The 25,164-nt window shown below is 44.0% G+C and overlaps 5 protein-coding genes across 8 annotated transcripts; 2 read left to right on the top strand and 3 right to left on the bottom strand.

Annotated features, from left to right (window-relative positions):
- The first annotated feature begins 140 nt into the window (after window positions 1-140).
- LOC108137862 (neuronal acetylcholine receptor subunit alpha-5) lies at window positions 141-2,892 on the top strand. Its single transcript, XM_017259794.2, has 4 exons — window positions 141-329; window positions 397-590; window positions 1,071-1,698; window positions 2,268-2,892. The coding sequence occupies exons 1-4, from the start codon at window positions 224-226 to the stop codon at window positions 2,657-2,659; spliced, it is 1,320 nt and encodes a 439-aa protein (XP_017115283.1). The 5' UTR covers window positions 141-223; the 3' UTR covers window positions 2,660-2,892.
- LOC108137860 (DNA-binding protein D-ETS-6) lies at window positions 2,778-10,378 on the bottom strand. Of its 2 annotated transcripts, none has more exons than XM_017259791.2 (3): window positions 8,840-10,378; window positions 4,213-4,453; window positions 2,778-3,694 (listed from the first exon to the last, which is right to left on the bottom strand). In XM_017259791.2, the coding sequence occupies exons 1-3, from the start codon at window positions 9,576-9,578 to the stop codon at window positions 3,187-3,189; spliced, it is 1,488 nt and encodes a 495-aa protein (XP_017115280.1). In that variant the 5' UTR covers window positions 9,579-10,378; the 3' UTR covers window positions 2,778-3,186. The 2 variants fall into 2 exon arrangements, with proteins under 2 accessions (XP_017115280.1, XP_017115282.1); XM_017259793.2 differs by lacking the exon at window positions 8,840-10,378 and adding an exon at window positions 5,816-6,183.
- A 936-nt stretch (window positions 10,379-11,314) lies between these two features.
- On the bottom strand, window positions 11,315-19,691 carry LOC108137855 (intraflagellar transport protein 140 homolog). 3 transcript variants are annotated; one of them, XM_017259784.2, is made up of 6 exons: window positions 19,547-19,691; window positions 17,277-17,875; window positions 16,719-16,879; window positions 14,515-16,658; window positions 13,200-14,310; window positions 11,315-12,879 (listed from the first exon to the last, which is right to left on the bottom strand). In XM_017259784.2, the coding sequence occupies exons 2-6, from the start codon at window positions 17,816-17,818 to the stop codon at window positions 12,539-12,541; spliced, it is 4,299 nt and encodes a 1,432-aa protein (XP_017115273.1). In that variant the 5' UTR covers window positions 17,819-17,875; window positions 19,547-19,691; the 3' UTR covers window positions 11,315-12,538. The 3 variants fall into 3 exon arrangements, with proteins under 3 accessions (XP_017115273.1, XP_017115272.1, XP_041566191.1); XM_017259783.2 differs by lacking the exon at window positions 19,547-19,691 and adding an exon at window positions 18,432-18,701; XM_041710257.1 differs by lacking the exon at window positions 19,547-19,691 and adding an exon at window positions 17,958-18,018.
- Window positions 19,610-20,488, top strand: LOC108137856 (translocator protein). The gene is made up of 2 exons (XM_017259786.2): window positions 19,610-20,030; window positions 20,118-20,488. The coding sequence occupies exons 1-2, from the start codon at window positions 19,692-19,694 to the stop codon at window positions 20,334-20,336; spliced, it is 558 nt and encodes a 185-aa protein (XP_017115275.1). The 5' UTR covers window positions 19,610-19,691; the 3' UTR covers window positions 20,337-20,488.
- A 631-nt stretch (window positions 20,489-21,119) lies between these two features.
- LOC108137826 (proteoglycan 4) lies at window positions 21,120-23,825 on the bottom strand. Its single transcript, XM_017259750.2, has 2 exons — window positions 23,718-23,825; window positions 21,120-23,642 (listed from the first exon to the last, which is right to left on the bottom strand). Exon 2 carries the CDS (start codon window positions 23,632-23,634, stop codon window positions 21,286-21,288), a length of 2,349 nt encoding a protein of 782 aa, XP_017115239.1. The 5' UTR covers window positions 23,635-23,642; window positions 23,718-23,825; the 3' UTR covers window positions 21,120-21,285.
- Window positions 23,826-25,164: the final 1,339 nt, after the last annotated feature.

The following is a 25,164-nucleotide window of genomic DNA, read 5'->3' as shown; positions in this document are numbered from 1 at the left end:
CTACAAATCGGTTTCTCTCCCGACTTAAAATAAGTTCGGCTCCCACACAAAAATGCAATATGTGGGCTTTTATCTCCAACGCCGGCAGAGAATCCACAGAGATATCCAGGCTTCGGCCATGTGCCAAGCCGCGAACTGAGCTCAGTTCCCTTTCAGATTCCGCGAGGCAAGCATTGAACATTGGAGACTGCAGACGCTTATATACATAGTTATTTTCTCAACAATGCCGTCGTCTTCCAAGATAAAGTCGCCGATTTCCGGTCTTGGACTACTGCAAATGCTAGTCGGGATATTATTTCTGTTTTCGGCTTCCGTACCAGGCGCCACTTGTAAGTGTGTTGTTATATCTCCGCAATTGCATAAGCCGCTGATAACTGATATATAAATACCCAACAGCCGATCCGGACCCAAAGAACGACAATGTCAAGGCCTCGGATCGCCTCCACGCAGGATTGTTCCTCAACTACGACAGCGATGTGCAGCCCCAGTTCCAAGGTGCTCCCACAAATGTCTCCTTGGGCATGGTGATCAACTACATCGACATCGATGAGATGAACGGCAAGCTGACCACCCACTGCTGGTTGAATATCGTAAGTCCAATCTGTACTTTTCCCTGCATTGTATAGCTTACAAATTAGTCAAGAGATATAACCATTGAGTTACGCATAAAATACGTAAGTACATATATACCACCAACTGCTGATTAAATATCGTAAGTCCAATCCATATAAACATTAAACTCCACATAAAATACGCTACGCTATATATAAAACACCAACTGCTCGTAAGTTCAATCCGTACTTTTCCCTGAATCGTATATCGTATATTGAGAGATAAAGTTGTGTTTTTCCTAAAGTTCACTTACATTTGATAAAAATTAAATTCCTCTTAAAATATGTTACGACCTACGTACAGAAACGAGTATAAATGGAATTTGTAAAAACATTATCTAAATGAGCTGCGTTTGACAACATTATCGTTTCCATATTTTAATTTAACTGAAATGGTACTGCAGATTTTCGAAACATTACACTTTTTTATGTATATGTATTTTTATGTATCCTTTACAGCGTTGGAGAGATGAGCAGCGCGTGTGGCAACCATCGGAATATGACAACATCAAGGAGATAACTTTGAAGGCCAGCGAGGTGTGGACGCCACAAATCACGCTTTTCAACGGCGACGAGAGTGGCCTACTGGCGGACACCCAGGTGATTCTCAGTCACGATGGCCAGTTCCGGCGAATGCCTCCGGCCCTGTACACGGCTTACTGCAACCTGAATATGCTGAATTGGCCACACGATCGACAGACGTGCAATTTGAAGATAGGCTCCTGGGGCCTGAAGAACATAATGCCGGATAACACGACGACAAAGGGTAAATCGCTGGACTACGACGACCAGGTGCAGTCTCCGGAGTGGCAGATTGTGGACTCCAGGGCGAAGTTTGTGAGCCAGGATTATTATGGATACATGGAGTACACTCTGACGGCCGAGCGTCGATCCTCGATGTACACTGCCGTCATCTACACGCCGGCCTCCTGCATCGTCATCCTGGCACTGTCCGCATTCTGGCTTCCACCACACATGGGCGGCGAGAAGATCATGATCAACGGCCTGCTCATCATCGTGATCGCCGCCTTCCTGATGTACTTCGCCCAACTGCTGCCCGTGCTGTCCAACAAAACGCCGCTTGTGGGTGAGTCCTTGCTTTTAAAGCTGGTTGTAAACGATGCAGCAGCTGTTTTGATATTCTATGCAGCAAGCTATTCTAAATTAAGACTGTATTAATGGAATTAAGATGTTTAAGCAATATAAAATACTTTTTAATTATACTCTTACGGTTACGATCAAATATTAACTCCAAAAGCTCAGTCCGGTTTTAAACGATGAAGCGGCTAATTATTTAAATAATTTTTATAAGCCATGCAGCATGGGTGTTAAGACTGTTTAGGTTTAATTGAGATAATATATAAATATTGTAAAGTACTTGTTAACTATTAAATCTTATCTCCAAACGATATTCGATTCCTCTTAGGCTGGTGGTAAACGATGCAGCGGCTGCAGAATTTCTTTATAAGCTTTAAAAACGTCGAAATTGATTTAAATTGAAAAACAGTGGACAATATCAAATCTGAACTCCAAACAATATGCGATTTCATTAAATACCTTAATAATAGTCATGGTCATTAAGACTATATAAATAATATTAAATAATTTAATATACCTTTCAATTAATCAACTTAAAACGTTATCCGTTTCTTCCAGTGATTTTCTACAGCACCACCCTGCTCTTTCTAAGCTTCTCTACGATCATCGAGGTGATGGTCCTGTACCTGGCCACTGCCAAGCACAAGAGGAGCGTGCCGGAGGTGCTGAAGAAGCTGCTCCACGGGAAGCTGGGCACCTGGCTGCTCCTCTCGCAGTTCAGCACGACCGGTGAGCCCCAGGAGGAGCAGACCAAGGAGATGGGCGAGCACCTGTACGAAAACCCAGACGAGGACGACGCGACCAATCCGCTGGGCATCAATCCCTCGGGCATGCCGAGCTACAAGGCCATCCAGTTTGACTGGGCGTTGCTGGCCACCGCCGTGGATCGCATTTTCTTCGTGGCCTTTAGTCTGGCCTTCTTCATCCTGGCCATAATCTGCGCTGTATAGCTCTAGATCCTTAAAATCTCAACGCAATGCACCTTTATCTTGAGTAAGCCAATCGTTGCCAATTTATCTCGAAAGTATGTTAAATCAAGACTTAATCAAGGCATAGGTGCACTGTAAATTTAATATTTGCATTTACGTTTTCATGTATTTAGTAAATACTGTTTACTCTATGTGCGAACTTATAATTATTTAATGATGTGAGACCCCGTTTGGAATAAAGGATCTCTGCCGAATGTGTGCTTACAACTACAAGCGAAGGACAACAGGCGAAGTAACAAATTGGCTCTCGTTTCCGAGTATTGCTCTGCGATGCTCCAGGTTATCACAATTCCTCAATTAACCCAAAGTAGCTGGAATTATACGAAATGACCTTTTTACGGCCAAAAGGTCTGACCCTCGATGGGTGGTTGGAAGTGGGTGGTTGGATGGGTGGCTCCACGCTCTCCGTGCGCAGTGGGTGGTCCAATGCGCATCCGCATCCTTTGGAACTCACAACCCCGGCGACAAATTGGGGTTGCTCTGCTGGCTCAATTAAATGCGTTTGTGGTGGGAGTGTTCTGGTCGTAGTTCCCCGTCGACGATGAGGATGTCCTGGTTGGGTCTCCGGCTGCAGTCCCACCTTGGAATGGAGCAGTAAAATTCGACGTGGATGCGGATCCGGATGCGGATGAGGAGGAGGCGGCGGGTGCCTGGCCAGGCGATGGCTGCGAAGAGGCCGGCGAGGGCGAGAGGAATCCCAGACTGGAGCTTGTGGATGCGGGCGACGTGTGGTGCGGATGCAGGAAGTGGTGCTGATGCGGATGCGAGTGCTGGTGGTGCTGATGATGGTGGTGCAGCGCCGACGGCGGCGGTGGCGGGTGGCGGGCCAGCTGCATCGCCCCACCTCCGTGGTGGTTGTAGGAGCCCAGCATACTGGAGGCCGGATCTCCTCCCTGCGCCTGAGCCTGGCAAGCGGCCATCAGGCCGTGGAAGTCGAACTTGTAGGCATACCGCTTTCCATGCACCTTGGTCATTATATTCTTGTCGTAGTAGTATCTGTAAATTGAGAACAATAAAGTCTTATAAAATTTACTTTTCTTCACCATAAATTGAGATCTTAATTCTAAATTGGGGATAATATACTAACTACTTGTACTTAAATTTTTCTTCAAAATTAGTTTTTATTTACAAACTTAGTTCTTCAGAGTTAAGAAACAATTGTCACAAATTTAAAACATGTACTAAATTAAAATACAATTACTTATTTCCTATATTTATTTATTTTTTATTTTTTTACGATTGTAGAAATTTTCTAACTAATTATTTTATGTCGCTTGCAACAAAACCTATATATTATTATAAACTAAACGAACTTACTTTATGTTATGTTTTTTGCAGACATTTTCAAACTTAGTTTTTAAATGTTAAGGAATTTACCGTTTTGAGAAAACAATATTTTTTGAGTGTAGAACAAAAATATGAATGTTTTTATATTTCTAAAATTGTTCTCGTCATTTAAACAAATAATGTCAAACGTAATAATGTAGGGGTATAATTAAGTAATCGAAACTCACCTGAGAGCCCTGCTCAGCTTGTCGTAGTTCATGTTGGGCTTGGCCTTGCGCTCGCCCCACCTGCGAGCCACCTCGTCCGGGTCGATGAGCCGGAACTCACCCGATTGGCCCTCCCAGCTGATGGCGGCGGCGTTGGACGAATCGGCGAGCAGCTCCAGCAGAAACTGCCACAGCTGAATTTGGCCCCCGGAGCCCTGGGCGACCAATCGGTGCGAGGCAGCGTTCAGCAGCTGATACGGATCTGAAAAGAGAGACGGGGGCGGGGTATTAGTGGCGAATACTTCCATACAGATACAGCCCCCTCCAGCAACAAATACAAATACAGATATAGATACAGATACTTTGGTCGCTGAGATACTGAAAGAGCGAGCGAGCCAGAGAGAATCGCGATTGAAACAAGATTTTCTGGTGGGGGACGACGACGTGGCAAGAGTGCCAAGTGGAACTGAACTGAATGCCATAAGCCAGCGCGGATTCACAGAAAATCAACCGCAAACGGACATAAATCCTGGCACTCGCACTGCACACAGAGAAAAACCGGTCTGAACGACTAAACGAATTGCACGATTAAGATTGAGTAAAATATATTTATAAAACATAAATTAAGTTTAAATTTGTTAAATAAATTAACATGTTCCAAAATATCGAAAAGCTTTAGATAGTACGGCATATGATTGAGATTATGTCAATCCTCTGATTTATGTTAGTAATTTATGTTTGACAAATAAACTTTTTCAAATTGGAACAGCGCTGTTCTTAAATAACAAAATATAAAATGTTTTGTTTCTAGTTATTTATTTAACGGCTACAAATATAATGATTTTAAGACGGCACAGGTCAAAAAGTCCTTTATTGCATAATTTTAATTTTTTAAGACTTCACAATATTCTTTAGTTATTTTCCAGTAAGTTTCTATGTATTTTTATTTAACTAAAAGGTATTAGTAAGTTGAAAATAATCAAAATTTTTCATCTCTTAGGTCAATATATTTAAAACGGTGACGTGTACCAACATTTTTGTGGCTGTATTTGGATTTGACACATTTAACTCTATTAGAAAACCAGCTGAGTATATGGACTTTACAAGAAATCTTTTTGTTATATAGTTTATTAGATCACAATCATCACAAATTATTTTGTTTTTATTAAAATCAAAGTTTTGCCATTTTAAAGTGGTGTAAGTTTAGATGGGGTTTCTAAACCAGCGAATAAAAATCTCCTTCAAGTAATTTTCTTGTTTATTGGCCATGGGGACAATCCCATATCCCGTACTCTGAGCACCTCCATGGGGAAAATCCCCTCAAAGTGCCGCTGCAAAAGCACGAATGTGCCATAACGACGCTGACTCATTCGCTGATCAAGCAATGCCGCGGCCACAAGACACAATTCTCACTTCTAGTCTATGCCGGAGCAGTGGACCCACCATCTCTCGTGTCCATTCATATTTCTAGGCACATCGCTCGCCGGAAATGCCAGAGATCGAGTGGTTGCCATTGAGAGATCTCCTCGCCGCCGTTCATTCATTTCACATTTTTCGCGTTGATTTCGGCCCTGTCTCAGCGGAAATTCCGATGAATTTTCGGCCATATGTACGCCGCTCTTACCATTGAAGATCATCGAGGTGTGCGGATGCTGGTGATGCTGGTGGTGGTGGTGGTAGTGGTGGTGCACGGCCGGGTGGTGCGGATGGGGATGCTGGCCGACCGGCGGTGCCGTCTGCATCCGGAGGCCGAACCGCCGGTTGAAATCCTCAGACAGGCGCCACATGACGCCCACATCTACGCTGACACTCATGGTGGGTATTTTTTAAATCTTTTTAAAATAACACTAGATGCCAATTTTGCAACTTAACAAATATCGTTGTTTTTATAGTAGCTTGTAATTAAAGTTCAATTTATTATCAATTAAAAGTTATACCATTCCTGAAGTTTTGGTTTTCTTTTACCGTCGTATTTTTATTTGTTTATTTGTTCTCTGTATTTAATAGAATTAAGTGGCATCAGTAAGTAAATATTTTTCAGCGCTCCTAAATGGCTTGATAATATTGTTTTTTTGATTCCATCGATTGCCAAATTGTGCACATATTAGTTTTTTTACGTTGATGCTTATATGTTCGGCATAAAATGTATTTAATTTACTACATTTTAAACTATTGCAAAATTTTTGTTACTTTCATATCTTTTATATTTCCTCAACTAAGGAATTGCTTAAAATTGAGTTAATAAGGCGCAGTTGCTAATTTTCAATTCTTCAATGGCTGTTGACTTTAAAACTGTTGTTTTTAACACAAGTTTTTAGTTAGTTTAGTTTTAGTTTTAGTTTTAATAGTTTTCTTTAAATGCTCAAATTGGTTGACTTTTGATTCGAATATAAAATTAGTTTTATAGCTTATAGTTTTCCCCGGGAGCTTGTGAACCGTTTCGGACGAGGGCCATTTGGCAACTGAAATGTCATCCAAAATCGCTGGTCGGATTTCGGTCCTTATCACCGGACGAAATGGATGCCTGGCAGCCTGGCATCTTCGCCAAGCATCCGAGGAGCAAGCGAAGCTGCGGCAACGATTTTGGCTCACCTGCGCAGCTGGTGGTAAATGCTGCTTCGGCGTTTGCCGGAGAAGTCACAAAAGTCAGAAGCCACGTGCAGCCACTCAACCAACAACCAACCCAACCCACCCAACCAACCTAAATGCACACAATAAACAACTATAAGGCTGTTTTTCAGTTTTACGACTAATAAATACCCAGTATGAATCACTTAGTTATTTTGATAATATTGCAAACAACTTTGAGCGTGGGAAAGTATTTTCTAATATCCAAGAAAATGCTTCTGCATTCTTCTCTAAAATATTAATTAATATGTTTGAAAATAGTCAGACAGTTGAAACTATTTGAATAGTCAATAAAAAACCATCATCCTTAATGATCAAAACAATCTTTAAAGTTTTTTATAATGTGAAAAATATCATGTCATTTAACAAATTTTTAAAATTGTTCCCAAATCTTTGAAATCACTTGCTGAAACTATTATTGTCTATTATTTTGTTTGATAAATTTAAAATTTACCTTAAAAAAAGAGCTTTATAGGGTTTTATACTGTTGCATCTTGGAAATTCCTATATACCCTGGATATCTGTCATTATGGGAGCGCTGTAAAGAGGCGGTGACTCAGACGTTGGAATAACTGTAGCCCACAACAACAAATGAAATCTGCGTGACTGCGACGACGCGTAATCCTCTTTGGCATAAAAAACAAATCAATTAAATCGACGTCGCTTGCTCTCGGGATCAAGCCAGCTATATAGCTATATATATATGGCCCTCCTACCAACATATGCCAAACCCAAATCAGGAGGCTTTCCTCTGCTTTTCAGCTGCTCTTCCTGCCACAGGAAGGATGCGACGAATGAATATTTTCCTGTGCCCGAAAGCTGACCACCCGCAGAGCTGTTGTCACTGACAAGCCATCCAAACCACCCCAACCACCCACTGCCACCCACAGCCACCCACAACCACCCACACGCAACTTTTCTGCTCGACTAAGACTTGACTCGGCGACTTTTGTCGCTGGCATGGGATTATTTTGATTTTATTATTAGATGCCACATCCTGCGAGAAATTATCATATTTACATCGTTTATTATTAAGTTCATCACTTGACGCGACCGCCCGCTAAGCCACGCCCCCGCCCTTTTTGGCGCCCCCACTCATCAGCAGTTAATAACTGGAAAAGTGTTGCATACTTTGCTGCTGTCACGCAGAGATTTTCCCAAGCGATTTACGTTTATGGAGTCTGAAAGTTGGCAAAGTCAAGGAAAAGGTAATTAAAAGGTGGGTTTTCCTCATTCCCTTGGACCACTTTTCTTCTTTATCAACAACATTAAATAGGGGAAGAATCAAGGAGAGCGGAGGGTGGGACAAACAATCAATGAAACACATAAGTAACGCCTCTATCAGCGAGTCAACATCTTAATAAGTTGCCATTTGGCTGCTGGCGGAGCTCGAAAGGATTCAATTGATGCCTGACCACAAAGGATTCGACAGTCTGAGAATCGCACCACTGGGAATAGCACGTGAACCCAATTACCAAGCAGCTCAATCTCTGACCTCTGGACGCTTCAGATTTATGTGGTCCGAGATTACCGCTGTTGTTTTGCTACTCCCGCTGGACAGTGGAAAAAATGTGGGTCTACTACACTAAGTGAAACCAAGTCCTTTTATAGAAGGTTCGAATAAAGATCGCTGGGAGATTCGAAATACCTTTAATTAAATACCATTTCTAATGCAGATGTTTTAGAACAGCATTTTAGGAATAGTTTTGGCTATTAAAAAAAAAGCTATGACCATGACTTTTAAGGCCTTTCATTTAAAACAATCATTACAAAAGAGAAATATAAGCAAGTATCCGCAGGTATATGATACGTATATTCATTTGTTTTGAAACCATGTTTTTCTTTACAGTAATTCAAGGAATCAGAATGTAGATTAGCATTGGAGATAGTTTTGAAATGCAACAAAGTTTTAAACATGTTGTTAAAACCGTTTCATTTAAAAGACAACAAACGATTTGGACCAAATTTACAAAATCTTTTTTTAATACACTATTGTTTACACTTTTTCATAGTTACTCACCAGGTTCGTTGTCATTGAGCATGGGACTAGTCTCCCGTCCGGTGGCGTGGTATAGACTCAGCGCAAAGTGCTTGGACAGGAGCATGCCGCCACGCCTCGATCCTGCACAGACCCAGAAGTCGGCGCGGGTCAGCTCGCACAGCTCTTGGGCGTCCTTGGGGAACCTGTCGATAAACGGTTCTGGATCCAGTTTGAATTTACGCGTTGCCCACTTCACCCAGCTGGCAATGTCCTCGGAGGACCAGGCGTGTGGATCCACAGGCACTTCCACCGGCGATATGCTGCGATTGGAATCGATGGAGTCCTTTCTACATGGTGGAGGTGGGTTGGGCGACTGACCAGTGGGTGTGGCCAGTGGGAGTGGCACTTGCAAGTTGAGGGCGGGTGGTAAGTTGCTTTTGCTTCTACTACTACTACTACTACTACTGCTGGAGGAGGAATCCGTATCGGAGCCTGTTGAGGAATCGGAGGAACCACTGGACTCACTGGTGGAACTGCTGCTGCAGCGCCTTCTCCTTCTTCTCCTGCTGAGAGAGCTCTTCTTTTCAGCTCCAGGATCTGCTCCCATTTTCTTCTCCTTCGCTTCCAGTTGGGCCTCGTTTCCGGCTCCGATGCTTTTTGGCCGGACATCCTGGTGCATGGCATCAATGGACCTCTGTTGGCACCAAACACTATGAATCGTCTGGATGTGGAGTGGGATTTGGTTGTGGCTTTGGCGGCTTCTCTGCAGAATGGCCATTAAATTGTCGGATGATTCCAAATATTTCTGCTGGTTACACAAACACTATCAGCTAAAGGACTTTTGTGGCTTTTTCTTTTCACTTCGGTTTATCATAATTTACTTGAACTAGCGTTTAAAAATTATTCAATTGATTTATTCAATTGATTTTTCATATAAAGTTTCAAAACTTATCGCTTTTCAATAAAAGCGTCCTTGTTTTCTGGTAATCACACTTTAAGGTCTTTAAGGTTTAGGAAGTCGTAGACCCATTTATTATTTTTGGCGACTGTTTGCACTATAAAATAATTCAAAGAATTAAATTTATTTATCGCCGTTTTGTTTTATAAATAAAACCCTACTAGGATGTTGGGCTGGTCCTTGTTTTCTGGTAAACACACTTTAAGATTTTTAACCGGTAAAAAGTCGAAGACCCAATTTATTATTTTTGGCGATTGCTTGCTCTATAAAATTCATACAATTTACTTTTGCTTTAAGTTAATCACATTATTCTCGGAATTGGATTTATTAATCGCCTTCAACCGGTTGATGATCGTGGAAAAACGAAACGGATTTAGGATGTGGATCCGGCTGACTGGATGATTCACCTCTGGCCACGGTATTTCACCTGCCGGCTCAACAAGTGGAGTCAGCTGTAGGCTTTGCACGTGCCGCAAATCGCGGAAATCTTTCGCGGAAAGTTAGCGATAGGAAAAACTTTTAATAACCGTTATTGACCGATTACAGAGAACCACCGAAAGGGTCAAAAGTAACTTCACTCTAGATCGCCGATCTTTGCTCGAGCGTGCGAACCTATTGGATTGGCGAGTGAGGAACAAATGAGGAGCACCGGCGCTATGTGATAAAGCCATGACGAAGTCACGGCTGTGCCGAGAGCTTTTACTCTCTCTCCCGGTCTGTCGGGTGCCCCATGTTCAATTAGCTGCAAGAGAGAGGGTACCTGGTGCTGGAGACCAGTTTGCCGGCCGAATTGGCCACTCGGCGCATTGTGATAAAGCCATGACGAAGTCGTGGGGCCGTAAGCTATTGTACTCTCTCCGACTCTCTCGGCAACCCCATGATCAACGGGCTGCAAACGAGGGGCTGTCTGATGCTCGGACCAGTTTGCCGACCGAATTGGCCACTCGGCACCAGAGCTTTTCGCTCTCCCGATTGCTCCGCTTATCGTAAGCAAATAACAACCTTAAGCATGACGTAGTGAAACTGGTAGTAGTTGTAGTTGTCCGAATGACTCACTCGTCCATAGAGCAAACAAACGACCGATCGCTGGGAAGCCGATGGAGTTCCCCAGGCTTTCTGTGGGCCCGAGGAGGTGGTGGCGGTGGGTGTAAGGTCGTTTGGCGGCCAACGAAAATTCATTCATCGATTCCCCTCTCGTTTTGGATTCGTTTTTCTTGCTTTTGCCGCGTCATTTTTCTGGGAAATCGGGCATGAGTCGTTAGTTGTCTGTGGCCTAGGCCTACTTGTGAGTATATCGGAGTATCTCTGAGATATTTGGCAACAGGTCGCCTCACTGAATTCACACAGAGAAAAAGAGATCGATTGTATTTAATGTTTATAAACATTAATACTGATAAAAACAAATATTTACCCAGCGTCTTTTAAGTGATTCAGAAGCCTTTCTGCAGATATCAAGTTTACAAACATAAACAACAAGTTGCTCTAATGGCATACAAACCATATAAACTCTTTGTAAGAAAAGCTATTTCCTATATATCCATATATTATTAAACTGATTTGATAGTAATAGGCTCTTCAGTTTATTTTGGTACAAAAATAATGGAGTTTTTGTAATCCATTTAGAGCACATCAGCTTTCAATTTCTCCTTCGGCTTGTTTTAGTAGTATACAAATTATACGATGTTTTTATTAGAACACTTAGTGCTTATAAAAATGAGGTCTTTAATTTGCTTTGGTACAAAAAATAATCAACTTTATTGACGTGCGTGGATTACGCTTATTCCCCGACGGTAACCCATTTGGAGCACATCAGCGTTCAATTGCTCTTTCGGCTTGTTTGAGTTTCGCTGGCTTCCTGGAAATGATTCTGATTTCATAGCTGAGGACGCTTTTGGGCAAGTGATTCATGCCCATCCGATCCGATCCGATGGCCCGCTCTCTTCCTCGGTTCCGCTGGCGCCGGCAGCAAATATGACGATCCAAATCCATATCACTGTTTATATTTGTTTTGGTGTGACGTCTATCACTTGCGCCCACTGTACGATTTTATAACGAAAGCTTTTACTAGGCCCGCGTATATCGTATGCCGTATACAGTTCATTCATAAATTGCCCAGTGGGTCAAAGGGAGTGGTGGTTGGGGGCTTCTTCTAGAGCTGATGTGAGCAATCTGGCTAAATACTCGCTTATAGATTGCTCATTGCCTCTACTGGGTTTTGTTTATGAACTTTGAATGTAGTGACGTTTGTTTACTACTTGATTTAGAAAAAGGTGATTTCCACTAGGCGTGTAACTAATCATAGTTATGCCATTAAGTCATTATTCTTGTGACTTTGCTCTGAATTTTCTCAATGAGAATGCAGTGTTCTGCTACTTGAACGACGTGCCCATTTCATTCTCGCAGGAACAGATGGAGTACTTCCACAAAAAGATGTTCCCCAAGAAGATGTCCTTGCAGAAGTATTCCATATGTTCCTGGGAGAATGTAAATGTGCATCTGAATAAGCCGCCATCTAGGGCAATCTGAATTATATTGATCCGCATGTAGTCATTCTTATTGAGTAATCAATAAATAGTCCGTAATTCTTATTGAGAAATATGGAACTTTTGATTATATCTCAAGCAACCACTTTTAAAATTCTCATAACTTGGGTTTTTTGCTTTAAGGATAGTCTAATATTTTCCCCATTTATGGGGTTTGCCTAGCATATTTACAATTTATCCGCCCTGCGGAATATTTAGGGCCATGACTAGTTCTGCGCTGCCCCTGAATTGAATCACCTAATGCAGTTCCTCTGTGATCTCCTCGTCATCGGCCTCGTCATCATCACTGGTTGTCATGGCCGAAGTGCTGCTCATTCCAGTGACGGTGGCAGTGCCGCTTGTGGAGGCGGTCACCTGACGACCCGAGTTCCAGATGAGTTCGAAGTCCAGGTCGCATTCATGGGCGATCTTTTGAACTATGCCGCGATCCAAGAGTCCAGCGGCGCTCCACGAGTGGTCCTTCACGGCCAGCTCCTTGAGGGCTCTTCCAGCCTCGGGATACTGCTTGGCGTAGACCAGGGCTCGCACCAGCATGGACAGGATGTGGGCGTGGCGGATGGGCGGCAACTCCGGTTTAACTTGATGTAAAAAGACAAGAATGTTAATTTAACGTGAAAACATTAAAGGGGTTACCCTCTTCCTACTATTTAATTTAATTATTGTGAATATTTTCAAAGTTTGAAACTGATAAGAGCAAAGATATGAGTATTGAAAATAAGTGTGCCAAATAACTTGAAAAGTTTTAAAGCGATTTCTTAATTTACATATATATTTAATTATATAATGTATTTGATCAATAAAAATGGATTTTTTTAACCAATATATCTAATTGATTTGCTAAAATAATGTTTTTTTTTCCATATAACTGACGGGTAACCCCTTAAGGAAGTCGACTTACCAAGCATGCTGCGGCAGGATCCGATGACCAGCTGGTGGTCGCCTTCTCGCAGCGCCTGCTGGATCTCCAAGATGGCCTTGACATCCGCCACCGTACGCTGCAGATTGTTGTAGGCGTGCTGGGCGTGGCTGAGCTTCTCCAGGCACTTCGAGGCCTCCTGCATGGCGGTTAGGGCCTTGCCGTAGTCCTGGAACTCCTCGATCTCGATCTGGGCGCAGATGGCATAGAAGTTGGCCAGGGAATCGAAGGCCTGGCCCTTTGTATAGAAAGTGACAATGTGCTTGAGGACCTGTGGATCCGATTGCCAGTCCAATGCTTGCAGATAATTGGCGGCCATAATGTAGACCTCACGTTGCCTGGACATGTTGGCAAAGAATATGATTTTGTCGGTGTTGCCCGACTTCAAAAGACTCTTCATGGCCCGCATTTTGTCTCCGGCCTGGGTGAACTTCTTGGTGGCACTGTGGTAGTCACCCTGCTGCTGGAGCAACTCGCCCAACTGGACCAGGATGTGGACTCGCGTGGCCTCCTCGAATTCCCCCTTCTCCGGGGTCAGCATCTCGGCCAGCTCTTCGGTCACGGGCACGCCCTTCTCCAAGCAGATGCTCAAAGCCCTTTCCAGGTGCCTCGTCTTGGCCAGCAGCTGTACTGCCTTCTGGAACTGCTCAATGCTGCAGAAGAAGTCTGCACACCGGTCGATCAACTCGGCATCCGACTCCGGCACCAGATCAGAAGCTATGATCTCCAGAATTTCCGGCTGTTGAGACTCAAAGGCCATCTCCAAAGCTTTGTGCAGCATTCCAGCCCGATGATAGAGCTCCACGGCATGCTTAAAGTTTCCGCACTCTTCGAAATAGGCCGCCGCTATGGCCTTGTCCCGTTGCCTTGACGAACTGGCCACTGTCCAGAGTTCCTCCTGAAAGTCGTTCTCCTTGCAGATGCGTATGGCATTGCTGAAGGTCTGGGCACGCGTGAAGAACATAATGGCCTCCTGGAACTTGCCCACGTTCTCGTAGTGTCTGGCCAAGTGATAGCAAGCCGCTTTGTCCCCAGACTGCCTGGCAAGTGCGTCCGCCTTGGAGATCTTTCCCAAGTAGCAAAGAATCTTCACCTGAAAAAGAGCAAGCTGTTATTGAAAAAAGAGGCAAAGAAGCAAAGTCACCTATATAAAAATAATGTATTTGTTTTGCTTTGCTGCGAAGACAGGATTTTAAATCAAGCGAAAAACCTTATAACGAAAGCAAAGCAAAAGCACAAAATCTGTGCTTCTGGGCTGATGGTCAGCATTTCGGCTGCTAAAACTTTTCCTAAATACCTGAGAGAACCAATCCTCCGCCTTGTGGTAGACAGCCAGAGCAGCATCCATGTCGCCGGAGCTCTCGATGTACTGGCCCCACCACTTGAGCAGCTTGGGATCGCTGGTGGTCTGAATGTAGCGCTTCATGGCCGCCGGATTCTCCAGCAGCAGTTGTGTAATATTCTGCGCCGGATTCTGCGTCTTCTCAAAGTATTCGAGGGCGCCCTTGAGGTCGCCCCTCTCACGCAACTCTTGCGCCTTCTGGTAGTACGTGTGCTTCAGATGAATGCGATCCTCGGTCTCGGCCAGATGCAGTGCCTCATCCAGGTGCCCGGTCGATTGGAGCAGCTTGTTGAGCAAATCGAAACGCTTGCATCGGCGGTAGAGGTCCTTGGCTTCCTCAATCATGCCCAGTTCAATGGCCAGCACCGCTACTTTGGCCTCGTTCTCCAGATCATCGTCTTCGATGGCCAGCCGTAGGGCGCGAACGGAGCGGGCTTGCTCCAAGTGGCCCATGCAGACTTTGGCCACATCCAATCGGTTGGTGTGCACGCACATCTTGGCCAGGTTGGTCCAGATCACTTTGGATTGAATGGAGCGAATGCTGCGATACGCCAGGTCCATGTTTCCCTCTGCCACATAGAGACTGAAGTTCAGGACTCGCTTCCGTATGACGGGATCGCATTGCTGGAGGTCCACGAAATCCTGCAGAGGCTGCTCCTCCACAGCATTGATCTTGAGGCGCAGCACATTGGGAACACAGAGGCTCAATAGTTGGGAGCCTGGACTCATGGCTTGAGTCTCAAGGACATTGAGGCATCCTTTCTCCGAATAGAATAAAAGTAATATCTTTGACACAACAAAGTGACTGGGAGAGTTTTTTTGCGGCAGAGTCTTCTGCATTGTGGTCATGGACTTGACCTCCATGGCCAAGAGACGAGGTTCCTCTGCATCCCAGAAAATCCGAACAGGCAGACTGGATGAAGAGCTACTTTCCTGCTCCACCAAATCATATTCAAATAGATTATTGCGCTCAAAGTCCCAGCAGAATAGAGTCGATATGGGTGTAAAATTACTACTGGCTATGACCAAAGCCAAATGGTTGCCCAGACTATTGCACTTCACCAGGATGAATTCTCCGAAGTCATCGAAAATGTCATGTCCGGATTTGCTGGGGAAAAGCAGTTTGGGATCGTGCCTGGAGACATCATAGGCCTTGACATAGCCATTCATGGTGAAAACGGAGAGATAGCAGCCACTCAAATCCATGCCAATGATCTTCCCCTCAATGTCGCTGGCTTGGATGCGATGGAGCACCACTCCGCCCACGGAGTAGACCATGATGTCACTGCTCGCCAGGCAGAATATGTTCTGGTTGTATAGACTCAGGGCCAAACATTCGGCGGGAAAGGTCTGGAGCAGCTTCACACTCAGGGGAGTAGTAGTAGCTGTAGAGGCAGGAGCACTGCCCTCCACTGCCTCCAGAATCTCCTCAAACTCATCCAGGCTCTTCTCCACTTTCTGCAGACTGAAGGACGAGATGCTCCGGCCATTACTCATCACCAGGCTCAGTTCGTTCAAGGCCAAGGCCGTCACTGCGAATTCGGACTGTACAGTGGTCTCGCGACCGCTGCAGTGCGTCAACTGCACCGTTTTCGCTGACCGCTGCACAGCCCACAGTTCGCGGGTATAGAACGCCAGCAGGGGCTGCTCCTTCAGCATGAACACATTGGACAGACAGTTGACCAGCATGCAGGGTTTGGCCAGCTCGTTGAAGCCCCACTCACAGCTCCGGATGGCTCCTCTCACCGCCGATATGTTCGTCAGCTGCCAGGCATCTTCGGGAGCACTGACCAGCCGGCTGCCACTCCGCTTCCAGGTGTACAGATTGCCCTGAGAGGTTCCCGCACACAGCGTTTGACCCGTCGAGCTGTAGGCCAGACAGGTGAACACTTCGCCACTCATCTGACCAAACTTCGGTGTCTTGCGGGGCACACTGCTGCCCTCGGTGCTGTCATGGCTGAAGAATTGGTTCGACGACGACATGGTGCCATTGCTCAAACTGGTCAAGGTTGAACCAATCTGGTTCCCACTGGGCAGATCCATTTTTAGCAGGTAATTGTCACTCCTCTCGATGTCCCAAATGCGCACAAAAAGATCACCTAATGGGGTGGAACTTTAGTTTGGTAGAGTAGGTGCTCTGGCACATGTTTATTACTAACCTGTGATGATGGCCAACGAGTTTCCAGACCAGGCGATGCCTCCCTGTCGACCGCCTCCACGTCCGCTCATCTTGACGCGATCCAGTTCCGTGAGAATGCCCGTGGATTCTACCAAAAACAGAGTGACAGTCAAGTCCTCCATCAGGCAGATTACAGCGTCCCTAAAATTGAATAAGGCAAAGGTCTAAAATTACAGCATTGCATAACATAATAGTAGAAGGAACAAACTATTTTATTTTTTAATTTAAATAAATAATTTTTAATTTAAATAAAATTTTTTAAAGTATCGCATTAAAAATGTTTTGAAAACCTGATCTATTTTTTTAACTATTTTTTTGAAAAATGTTTGAAATTATTATACCTATGATAAATGTGGATTTTTATATTTCTTACATTTAAATTGTAGTATTAGCTCCACGAAAATATAAAATTGTTCATAAGTCAATTCCATATTATTTTTGATTGCTATTTTGATAGGCTAAAATTACTATTATTTTTTACAGTTTACAGTTTAGGTAAACTGCATATTAAAACGTATAATATGGCAATGTTTCTTACTTTTTGGGGTGCCACAACATCTGGACAATGGGCGGCAGGGATCCGCACTTCATGACCTCCACGCAGGCGCCTCCCTGGTTGATGTAGAACACCACTCCTCCCTGGGTGCAGGCGTAGAAGCAGTGGTTGTCCCTCACCCCCGAATGGGTCATGCTCCGGGCCGCAGTTCTGGGCCTCCAGTTGGTCAGGGTGTCCAGGGCGTTCTCGTCCCCGGCCACCGCCGCCTTGGCCAGATTGGCCATCTCCTCGCGTACTTCACTCTCCACCGTGCGACGGAAGCAGATGAGCAGCAGCACCTCCCGCAGGTCGTGGGAGAACATGGTCAGGAACTGGTACTGACCATCGCAGCGCCATCCGGTGACCAAGCCCATGGCATCCGCCGTCACCATCCGTCCGCCCTGTTCGCTGAACTGCAGCAGTACAATGGCCGCCTTATGCGGTGCACTCACGCTGGCGAACTCCCTGTGGCCGGCGAACCACACGTGGATGTCCCCGTGCTCCCAGCCACTGGCCAGCAGCGCCTTCTCCGGATGCCAGCACATTGCCGTCGCCTGCGAGGTGGCGTGCACCGGATAGGTGACATCCCGCTGCGGCTCACCCTGTAAAATGTTTTTCCAGATTATCTCTGTACATTTCTATGGGTTTTTTTTAATAACACTATTAGTAGAGATTAGTACTTACCCCGATCAAAAGACCTACGCAAATGAACTTATGTGCAGAAATTAGTTTATTTTATATTTTTTTTCTTCTTTTTATAATTCTTGGGTAACTTGATCAATTTTGTATGTTGGTTTTAAATTCATGGATAACTTGATCCAAACAAATATAATTACTTTCATTAATCCAAAAAAAATTAAAAATAATTTATTTCTACTGTTCAGAGGTTCTTGATCCAAGCAAAACAAGTTATAGTTTCTCCCTTTTTTTTCCTTTTATTATTTATTTATTTGACTTGATAGCAGTGTAAGTATAACTTGATATTTAATGATTATTTCGGCTCTTGGCTTTTAAAACACTATTTTGTTTACTTTATATTTTATAAAATTTGATTTGTCGACAATGAGGGTTTTCAAGCTGTTGCATTGCAACATTATTGTGTATAGTCTTCAATAACGAAGACTCCATAATGAAAGGATTATGTTATTAAATACTCACAGTATCGGCAAAAATGGTCACAGAACCGCCTCTTTCGGGGCTAAAAGAGGCCACTGCAAAGAGCGGTTCGCTGGGATGCCAACTGCTGATGGTGCTGACAGCATCCGAATCTAGAAACTCTATTTTTGTGTCGAAATACAGTGTCATCTCAATGGTTTTCTCTAAAATGCCGTTAAAAGTTAAAAGCAGAAACCAAAACACTGTGAAAATGGGTTTCTTTAGCAACGGTTGTCAGGGTTGCGCCAAACAAATGGTTCCAAGCCGACATTAAGAGTGATTAAGCCAAAACAAAGAAGTGCAAGTAAATAATCAGTTTCATTTCACCATATATTTGTTATATTAGTGTTTTCTTTGCTCTATGAGTTCACCACTTATCAGATAATGTATACCACTTTAATCGCACTCACCTGCACTTTTCTAAACTAATCTAGAAAGCAAACAAAATGACCTGCAGTTTCTTAAAAAAAAAAACTAGGGTATTTCCCAAGAAATGCGAATTGCAGCTGATAAGCAATAAACAAGAGTAGGCATTGTTTTTGAAATTCGAAATTTTCATTACCTAACGGTTTTTCTCCAGCCCTGGCAGTTTACTGGGCGCCCCTGGCACGTTTAAAAATGCAAAAATAAGTAAGTTAACTATGATAACATAGATAAACACAAGGAATTACATAAAATTTGAATAAATATCAACATTAAATTACGTCAAATTTTCGATTGATTAATCATTCAAAAATTTATTGATAAGTAACTGAAATAAATAAACAAACTGAATTTTACAAGCAAGCTAGAAAATAGATTTAAAATAGCTTCATCATCAATAAATATTTTTTAATAAATGTATATTAATTTAGTTTTCACCATGAAAGATTTTCTTTATTAAGTACATAATAGAACAAAAGTTCCAAGCTAAATTTAATGTGTTAAGGCGTGGTTTTGTAGTAGTGTTTACGCAAAGATGTAAAATAGATCTTTTAAACACTTTCTAAATTCTTTAAGATATATTTGCATGATTAACATTGAAATATTTGGTTTCCGTTTATTTTTTAATTTGTATATTTTGTCCTTTTACAACAATTTAGCTTGAATAGATCCGAATGGTCATCTCTAGAGCTTACCCACACAATCAGCCGTCGCGCATTAGCCCCGTGCACACGCAACACTAGCGCATTCGAATGAAATCACCATCGCAGCCGGCAAACAAAACAGAGAAAACAGAACGTACGCCGATATTGCGACTCATTTGCAGTGTGAATTTCGAAAATGGCTGATCGTCCGTGTGCTGGAAATATGCTCCGCATCGCCGGGGCCGTAATCCTGCCCAATCTGGGCGGGATCTACAATGGGTGGCTGACCAGGCAACACATCCAGAACTGGTACGTTCACCTGAAGTTCCCGTCCTTCAAGCCCCCCAACTGGGTGTTCGCTCCGGTGTGGACCTCCCTCTACGCCGGCATGGGCTACGGATCGTATTTGGTGTGGCGCGATGGCGGAGGATTTGGAGGAGAGGCGGCCAGACTGCCTCTAATCGCCTATGGTACCCAACTAGCCCTGAACTGGGCGTGGTCGCCCATCTTCTTCGGGCAGCACAACATCAAGGGCGTGAGTACTGCTATGGATACGGGTGATATCACCACGGATCATTAGCATTATCATATCTAACCACATCTAATCCATTTGCTGCATTAGGGGCTTATTGACATAGTCGCACTGACGGCCACCGCCGGTTTGTGTGGAGTTCTGTTTTACCGGGTGAACAAAGTCGCCGGACTGCTCTTTGTACCCTATCTCGCCTGGCTGGGATTCGCCACTGCTCTGAACTATGCCGTCTGGAAGCTGAATCCGGATAAGAAGCGGGCCCTGGAGGAGGAGGAGAAGCCCTCCGGCAGTCACGCCAAGGCCAATTAGCCCCCGAAAAGCACTTAAATCCATTTATTTTATAAGATATGTAATGCCTTTAGATGTTATCGAACTAGGGCTGGCCTAGTTGGTTACGATATCGATAAATCATATATCAAAGTAAGCGGGAAATTCAAAATATGTTGTAAACAAACCAAGAATTGTTTTTGTTTTTTTAATTTCTTGTGGAATTAGACAATCAGAAAAACAGAAATTCCATTTTGTTCATAAATAATTAAGTTGATCTTAATTATACATCCTTCGATCTATAGAAATTTGAAGATTTTTGCATATTTTCCGAGGAAGACATGCTGGAATTATTTATATTTCTCAATAATGTTCCTCTGAAGTGATATATGATAATGCTGTTACATAATGATGGTCGATTAAATCGACTTAAATAAGAGAAATAAATTTGTTGATAACCAAGTTAATAGAAAAATAAGTCACATTTGTCTCAAATCGTACACAATTCAAAACGTGTAGCCAATCTAATAAAATATTAAATAAAAAACTGTTTTTTCCAAATGGTTGTGCAAGGATTTTAGAATTATGACCAATTTTTCAATCTTGTTAGAAAATTAAAATATTTTTGCATATTTTAGAGGAAGACATCCTCCGCACTATTAAATCACTGAGGAATATTCCAAAAGATGGTCGTTGTATAATTAATTCGGATTTTTGAAGATGGAGATCATGACTAAATTTCAAAAATAATAATCAAGTTAATTCAAACTAAGTCACATTTGCTTTAGATGATAGGCGAACAATACTAATGAAGTTGCTAGCACATTTTGAAAATTTATAAATTTATTCAAAAATATAATGAGCACAATTTATCCAAAACGTTTAGTACCAGGGGTAAATAGATATTAATTGAAATCGAAAACTGAGTGTGAAAATGCGCGGTAGGTTTGAAATGCAAGGGATCAAATTGAAGAGCATGCTAAAGGCGGGATCAATTGGGGCCTGCAGGAGCGGATGCGGGATTGGGAGGAGTTCCGGCCTTGGGGGAGGTGGCTTTCGGGGTGCCTGCCGCCTTTGGAGAGGGCGTGGTCTTGGGGGAGTTCGCCGCTGGCTTCTGCTGCCCTCCAGTTGCTCCAGTTTGCTTGGGCGGAGAAGCCTTATTTGCCGCTTTTCCCTGTTGTTGTTGCTGTTGATTGGGTGCTTTGGGAGTAGCGGGTTTCCCTGTAGCCTGGGCTGGCTTTGGAGCCACAGCTGGTTTGGCATTTGGATTTGGATTCGGCTGCTTCTGCTGGGGCTTGGCTCCTGCTCCTGATCCTGCTCCTGCTCCTGGTGGTTGCTTCTGCGCCTGCTGCGGCTTGTTGGCTGGCTGCTGTTGCTTTGGCTTCTGTCCACCTGCCTCCTGCTTCTTGGCATTCTGCTTCTGTGGCGGAGTAAGGGCAGCGGGCAATGGCGGTGTGACGGCGGCAGGAGATGGCGGAGTCACAGCCGCCACAGAGGCTGGCATGGAGGTGGGAGTCGTTGGCGGAGTGGAGGGAGCCACTGGGGAGGGCGGAGCCACAGGGGTTGTGGAGGCCACTGGAGCTGGGGGCGTCACTGGCTTGCCAGGTGGAGATCTCTCCTTCTTGGGTGAAGCAGGCTTTGGCGTCTCCGCTGGCTTTCCAGGAGCAGCTGCAGCTGGATCCTTGGGTTTTGCTGGTGCCTCAGAATCCTTTATTTCTGGTGCTTGAGGTTTAGCTGCTTCTGGAGCTTCAGGTTTTGCTACATCTGCAGCTGGTGGTTTGGCTTCTGGTGGAGCTAGTGGCTTGGCTACTTCTGGAGTTGTAGGTTTTGCCACTTCTGGTGCTTGGGGTTTAGTTACTTCGGGAGCTGTAGATTTGGCCACTTCTGCAGCTGGAGTCTTGGCAGCTGCGTCAGCAATCTTTGGGGTTTCAATAGCTTTTATAGCCTCGGGAGCAATCTTTGGTTCTTCTGCTGCCAAAGTAGCCTTTTTGGCAGGTGGCGGAGTCTTTTGTTTTGGTTTCTCTGTTGCATTCTGCGCTGAAATTGCCTCCTTGGGCTTATCCTGGGTGTTTTTGGGAGGAGAAACACTCTTGGGTGGCTGAGCAGTGGTGACTGGTGGTTCAGTTTTAGCTGGAGCAGGCTGCTCTTCAATTTTAGTAGCCGGTTTCTCGGGTGGTGTTGCCTGCTTGGGCGGCTCTGAGGCCACAATCTCGGCAAGAGTCTGGACAGCAGGAGATGGAGCCTTTGTGGGAGTCTGGACAGGAGGAGATGGAGCCTTCTGAGCAGGAGTTGGCGTCTTCGGGGGAGTCTCCGTTGGAGTAGCCTTCGGTGTTTCCTGTTTTTGCTCCGCAGGCTTAACTTCAATCTTTTGCTCCGCCGGTTTTGGTTGCTCCATCTTCTGTTCGGTGACTTTGGGTTGGGTATCCACCTTTGGTTCATTGGCTTTGGGTTGATCAGTCTGCTTGGCTTTTTCAGAGGGTTTCTCTGTCGCCTTGGGTGGCTCTACTTTCTGCTCAGTAGGTTTAGCTTCAGTTTTCTGCTGGTTTTTTGTGGATTTGGGTTGCTCCACCTTCTGTTCAATGGGTTTGGTCTGCTCCGGCTTTGGTTGATCCTGTTTAGGAGCTTCCGCAGTTGGTGCCTCAGCTTTGTTGGCTTGGGGAGCTGGCTGACCTTTGACCTGATCTTTGTTCTTACCCTGCTTGTCTTTGTTGTTGCCCTGCTGATCGTTCTTCTTGTTATCCTTGCCCTGACCCTTCTTGTTGTCCTGTTTCTCTTTGGGTTTCTCGTTGGATTTCTGGGGCTGCTTCTGTTGCTTATCCTTGGGTTTATTCTCCGCAGGAGCTTTTGGTGCCTGCTCCGGCTGTTTGGTGGCCTCCACCTTGGCCACCTCATCGAAATCTCCAACGAGCAGGGGCACATCATCATCCTCCTCGACGGCAATGGGTTCCTCTCCATTGGAGGGAGCTCCCTTCTGATTGTTCATGGCGTTGGCAAACATACGCAGTTGGACGACCGTTTCCTGACCCAACTGGGGTAGGATATCCGGCAGCATTTCGACCACTTTCCGGGTTTCCCCGTGACCCGTGACGGCAAAGGTATTGGCCGAAAGCGAGGCCTGCGCCTTGGGATTGTTGAAGTGAATCACGGTCAGGTCGTCCTTGATGATGTTGACCTCCTCGATGCCCGGAATCGTGCTCACCGATAGCTTCTTGAGCGAGCTCTGCAACTTCTTGTCGTCGGTGGCCGCCGTCTGGTGCATGACCTTCTTCTTGCGCCGCGGAGTTCCCTTTCCCCCGATCCTCACCTGCGCCTGCAAGCGCTTCAGCTTCTCCACATTCATACTTTTGTCTTTTTTTTTGGTCAGCAGAAACAACGGGTATTAATCTCAGGTATATATTACATAAAATTGAAAGAGCAACTCACCTTACTCAATGACCAGCTTCTAGAGACACGATGTGCAACTCCACGGGCGAATTCACGAATGCAGTGGACAGGCCCACCATTCGCCAGTGGAACCACCCGAATCCAACGCAGCCGAGCAGCGCTGCTTTTATTAATATCTACGGCCTGCTCTTTGTTTTTTTTTTTTGCACATTTTTATGTGTTTTCGCAAACGAAATCGGGGAGAAAACAAGAAAAATGTCGCCCCAGTGCTTAAAAATAGCTCCACATTTCCTACACCGATGCTTTCGCTTTGCCATTGCCTCAGTTCAGTTCAGTTTATGCGGATTCTCGGCATGAGGCTGCCCAAGCGGCTGTTGAACCGCAGACGCCTCTCGGTTCGGATGGGATATGGGATGGGATATGGGATAGGATATGGGATGGATGTGCATGTGGATCTGGATGGATGGGAATCGGAATGGTACTCATGACGGGGCGTAGGAATAAGATGGCAAGATGGGAGTCCCGAAAATAGACCGCGCACTTTTCTCGCCTTTTTTTTCTCACTTGCAATGTGGGCTTTTTGATAAGAATTATAACAATATACAAATGTTTTTAAATAATAGAATATTTTGTTTGCTTTTTCTATTTGATTGAATATGATATATATATCTTTTAAATCATATAATATTTGATTCGATTTTCGAATGAATATATATATGAAAATGTTTCGCTCTCAGAATCACTTAAGTGAGGGATGTTTGTTAAGAATTCTCTTGGATGTTATTATTGTTTGTATTGTCTATTGTCTAACAAATATAAAAAAGATGGTATTATATTTTTTTGTTTTTTTTCTTTATACATATATAAGTGAAGGCGGAATGATTTGTGTTTTATTTTGTCCAGCTATATGTTAATGTTTATAATTGGTACCATAGTTTTTTTTGTTGTTGTTTTGTTGTTTTTTCAGGTGAACCATATACAATTTGTTTAGATTTTCAAATGAATATTTATTAAACATTTTGTTTCGCTTTCAGATGTTTGTTAAGAATTGCCTTCGTTGGCTGATTAAAGTCTCTTTTAGCCGAATTGGTTTGGAATTTGAGTGTATATCAGTCATTTCGATGGCCTTGCACACAATCTCGCCGCCAAACTCATTGTATTTAAAGTTGGGGACGAATATATCTGTTAAGTTGAAGGGAATCTTCGATTCAATACGAATGACACCCATTCCTCAGTAGGTTTTAAATTGGGAAATTGTTCGAAAACCTACAGTTTATAATTTAAAATTAAGAAATCGTTTGCAAACATACAGTTTGACACCAAGTTTAAGTTTAATCTATGAGGATGAATAAACAGTTAAAGGGCTATTGCAAATTTAGCAAATCAATCGTTTACGAAAACTTACAGCTTAAAAAAAAACGTTAAGCTGATATTCAGAAACGTTCCGAAATTCAACCTTTCCCGGAATACCCTAATTATCCAATTA

Source organism: Drosophila elegans, unplaced genomic scaffold, assembly GCF_018152505.1.
Source record: "Drosophila elegans isolate 14027-0461.03 unplaced genomic scaffold, ASM1815250v1 contig_814, whole genome shotgun sequence".
NCBI classification, from domain to species: Eukaryota; Metazoa; Arthropoda; class Insecta; order Diptera; family Drosophilidae; genus Drosophila; species Drosophila elegans.
Note: the sequence above shows the minus strand (reverse complement) of the source record. Positions and strands in the feature narration are given on the sequence as shown.

Coding starts and splice junctions, on each gene's coding strand:
- LOC108137862 (XM_017259794.2), top strand. CDS start 224: ATGCCGTCGTCTTCCAAGATAAAGTCGCCGATTTCCGGTCTTGGACTA. Junction 330..396: donor TTCCGTACCAGGCGCCACTT/GTAAGTGTGTTG, acceptor AATACCCAACAG/CCGATCCGGACCCAAAGAAC. Junction 591..1,070: donor CCCACTGCTGGTTGAATATC/GTAAGTCCAATC, acceptor TATCCTTTACAG/CGTTGGAGAGATGAGCAGCG.
- LOC108137860 (XM_017259791.2), bottom strand. CDS start 9,578: ATGGCCATTCTGCAGAGAAGCCGCCAAAGCCACAACCAAATCCCACTC. Junction 4,454..8,839: donor GCTCAATGACAACGAACCTG/GTGAGTAACTAT, acceptor CTCTCTTTTCAG/ATCCGTATCAGCTGCTGAAC. Junction 3,695..4,212: donor AAGCTGAGCAGGGCTCTCAG/GTGAGTTTCGAT, acceptor CTCAATTTACAG/ATACTACTACGACAAGAATA.
- LOC108137855 (XM_017259783.2), bottom strand. CDS start 18,578: ATGACACTGTATTTCGACACAAAAATAGAGTTTCTAGATTCGGATGCT. Junction 17,876..18,431: donor TGACCATTTTTGCCGATACT/GTGAGTATTTAA, acceptor AACATTTTACAG/GGTGAGCCGCAGCGGGATGT. Junction 14,311..14,514: donor CGGAGGATTGGTTCTCTCAG/GTATTTAGGAAA, acceptor GCTCTTTTTCAG/GTGAAGATTCTTTGCTACTT.
- LOC108137856 (XM_017259786.2), top strand. CDS start 19,692: ATGGCTGATCGTCCGTGTGCTGGAAATATGCTCCGCATCGCCGGGGCC. Junction 20,031..20,117: donor GGCAGCACAACATCAAGGGC/GTGAGTACTGCT, acceptor TTGCTGCATTAG/GGGCTTATTGACATAGTCGC.
- LOC108137826 (XM_017259750.2), bottom strand. CDS start 23,634: ATGAATGTGGAGAAGCTGAAGCGCTTGCAGGCGCAGGTGAGGATCGGG.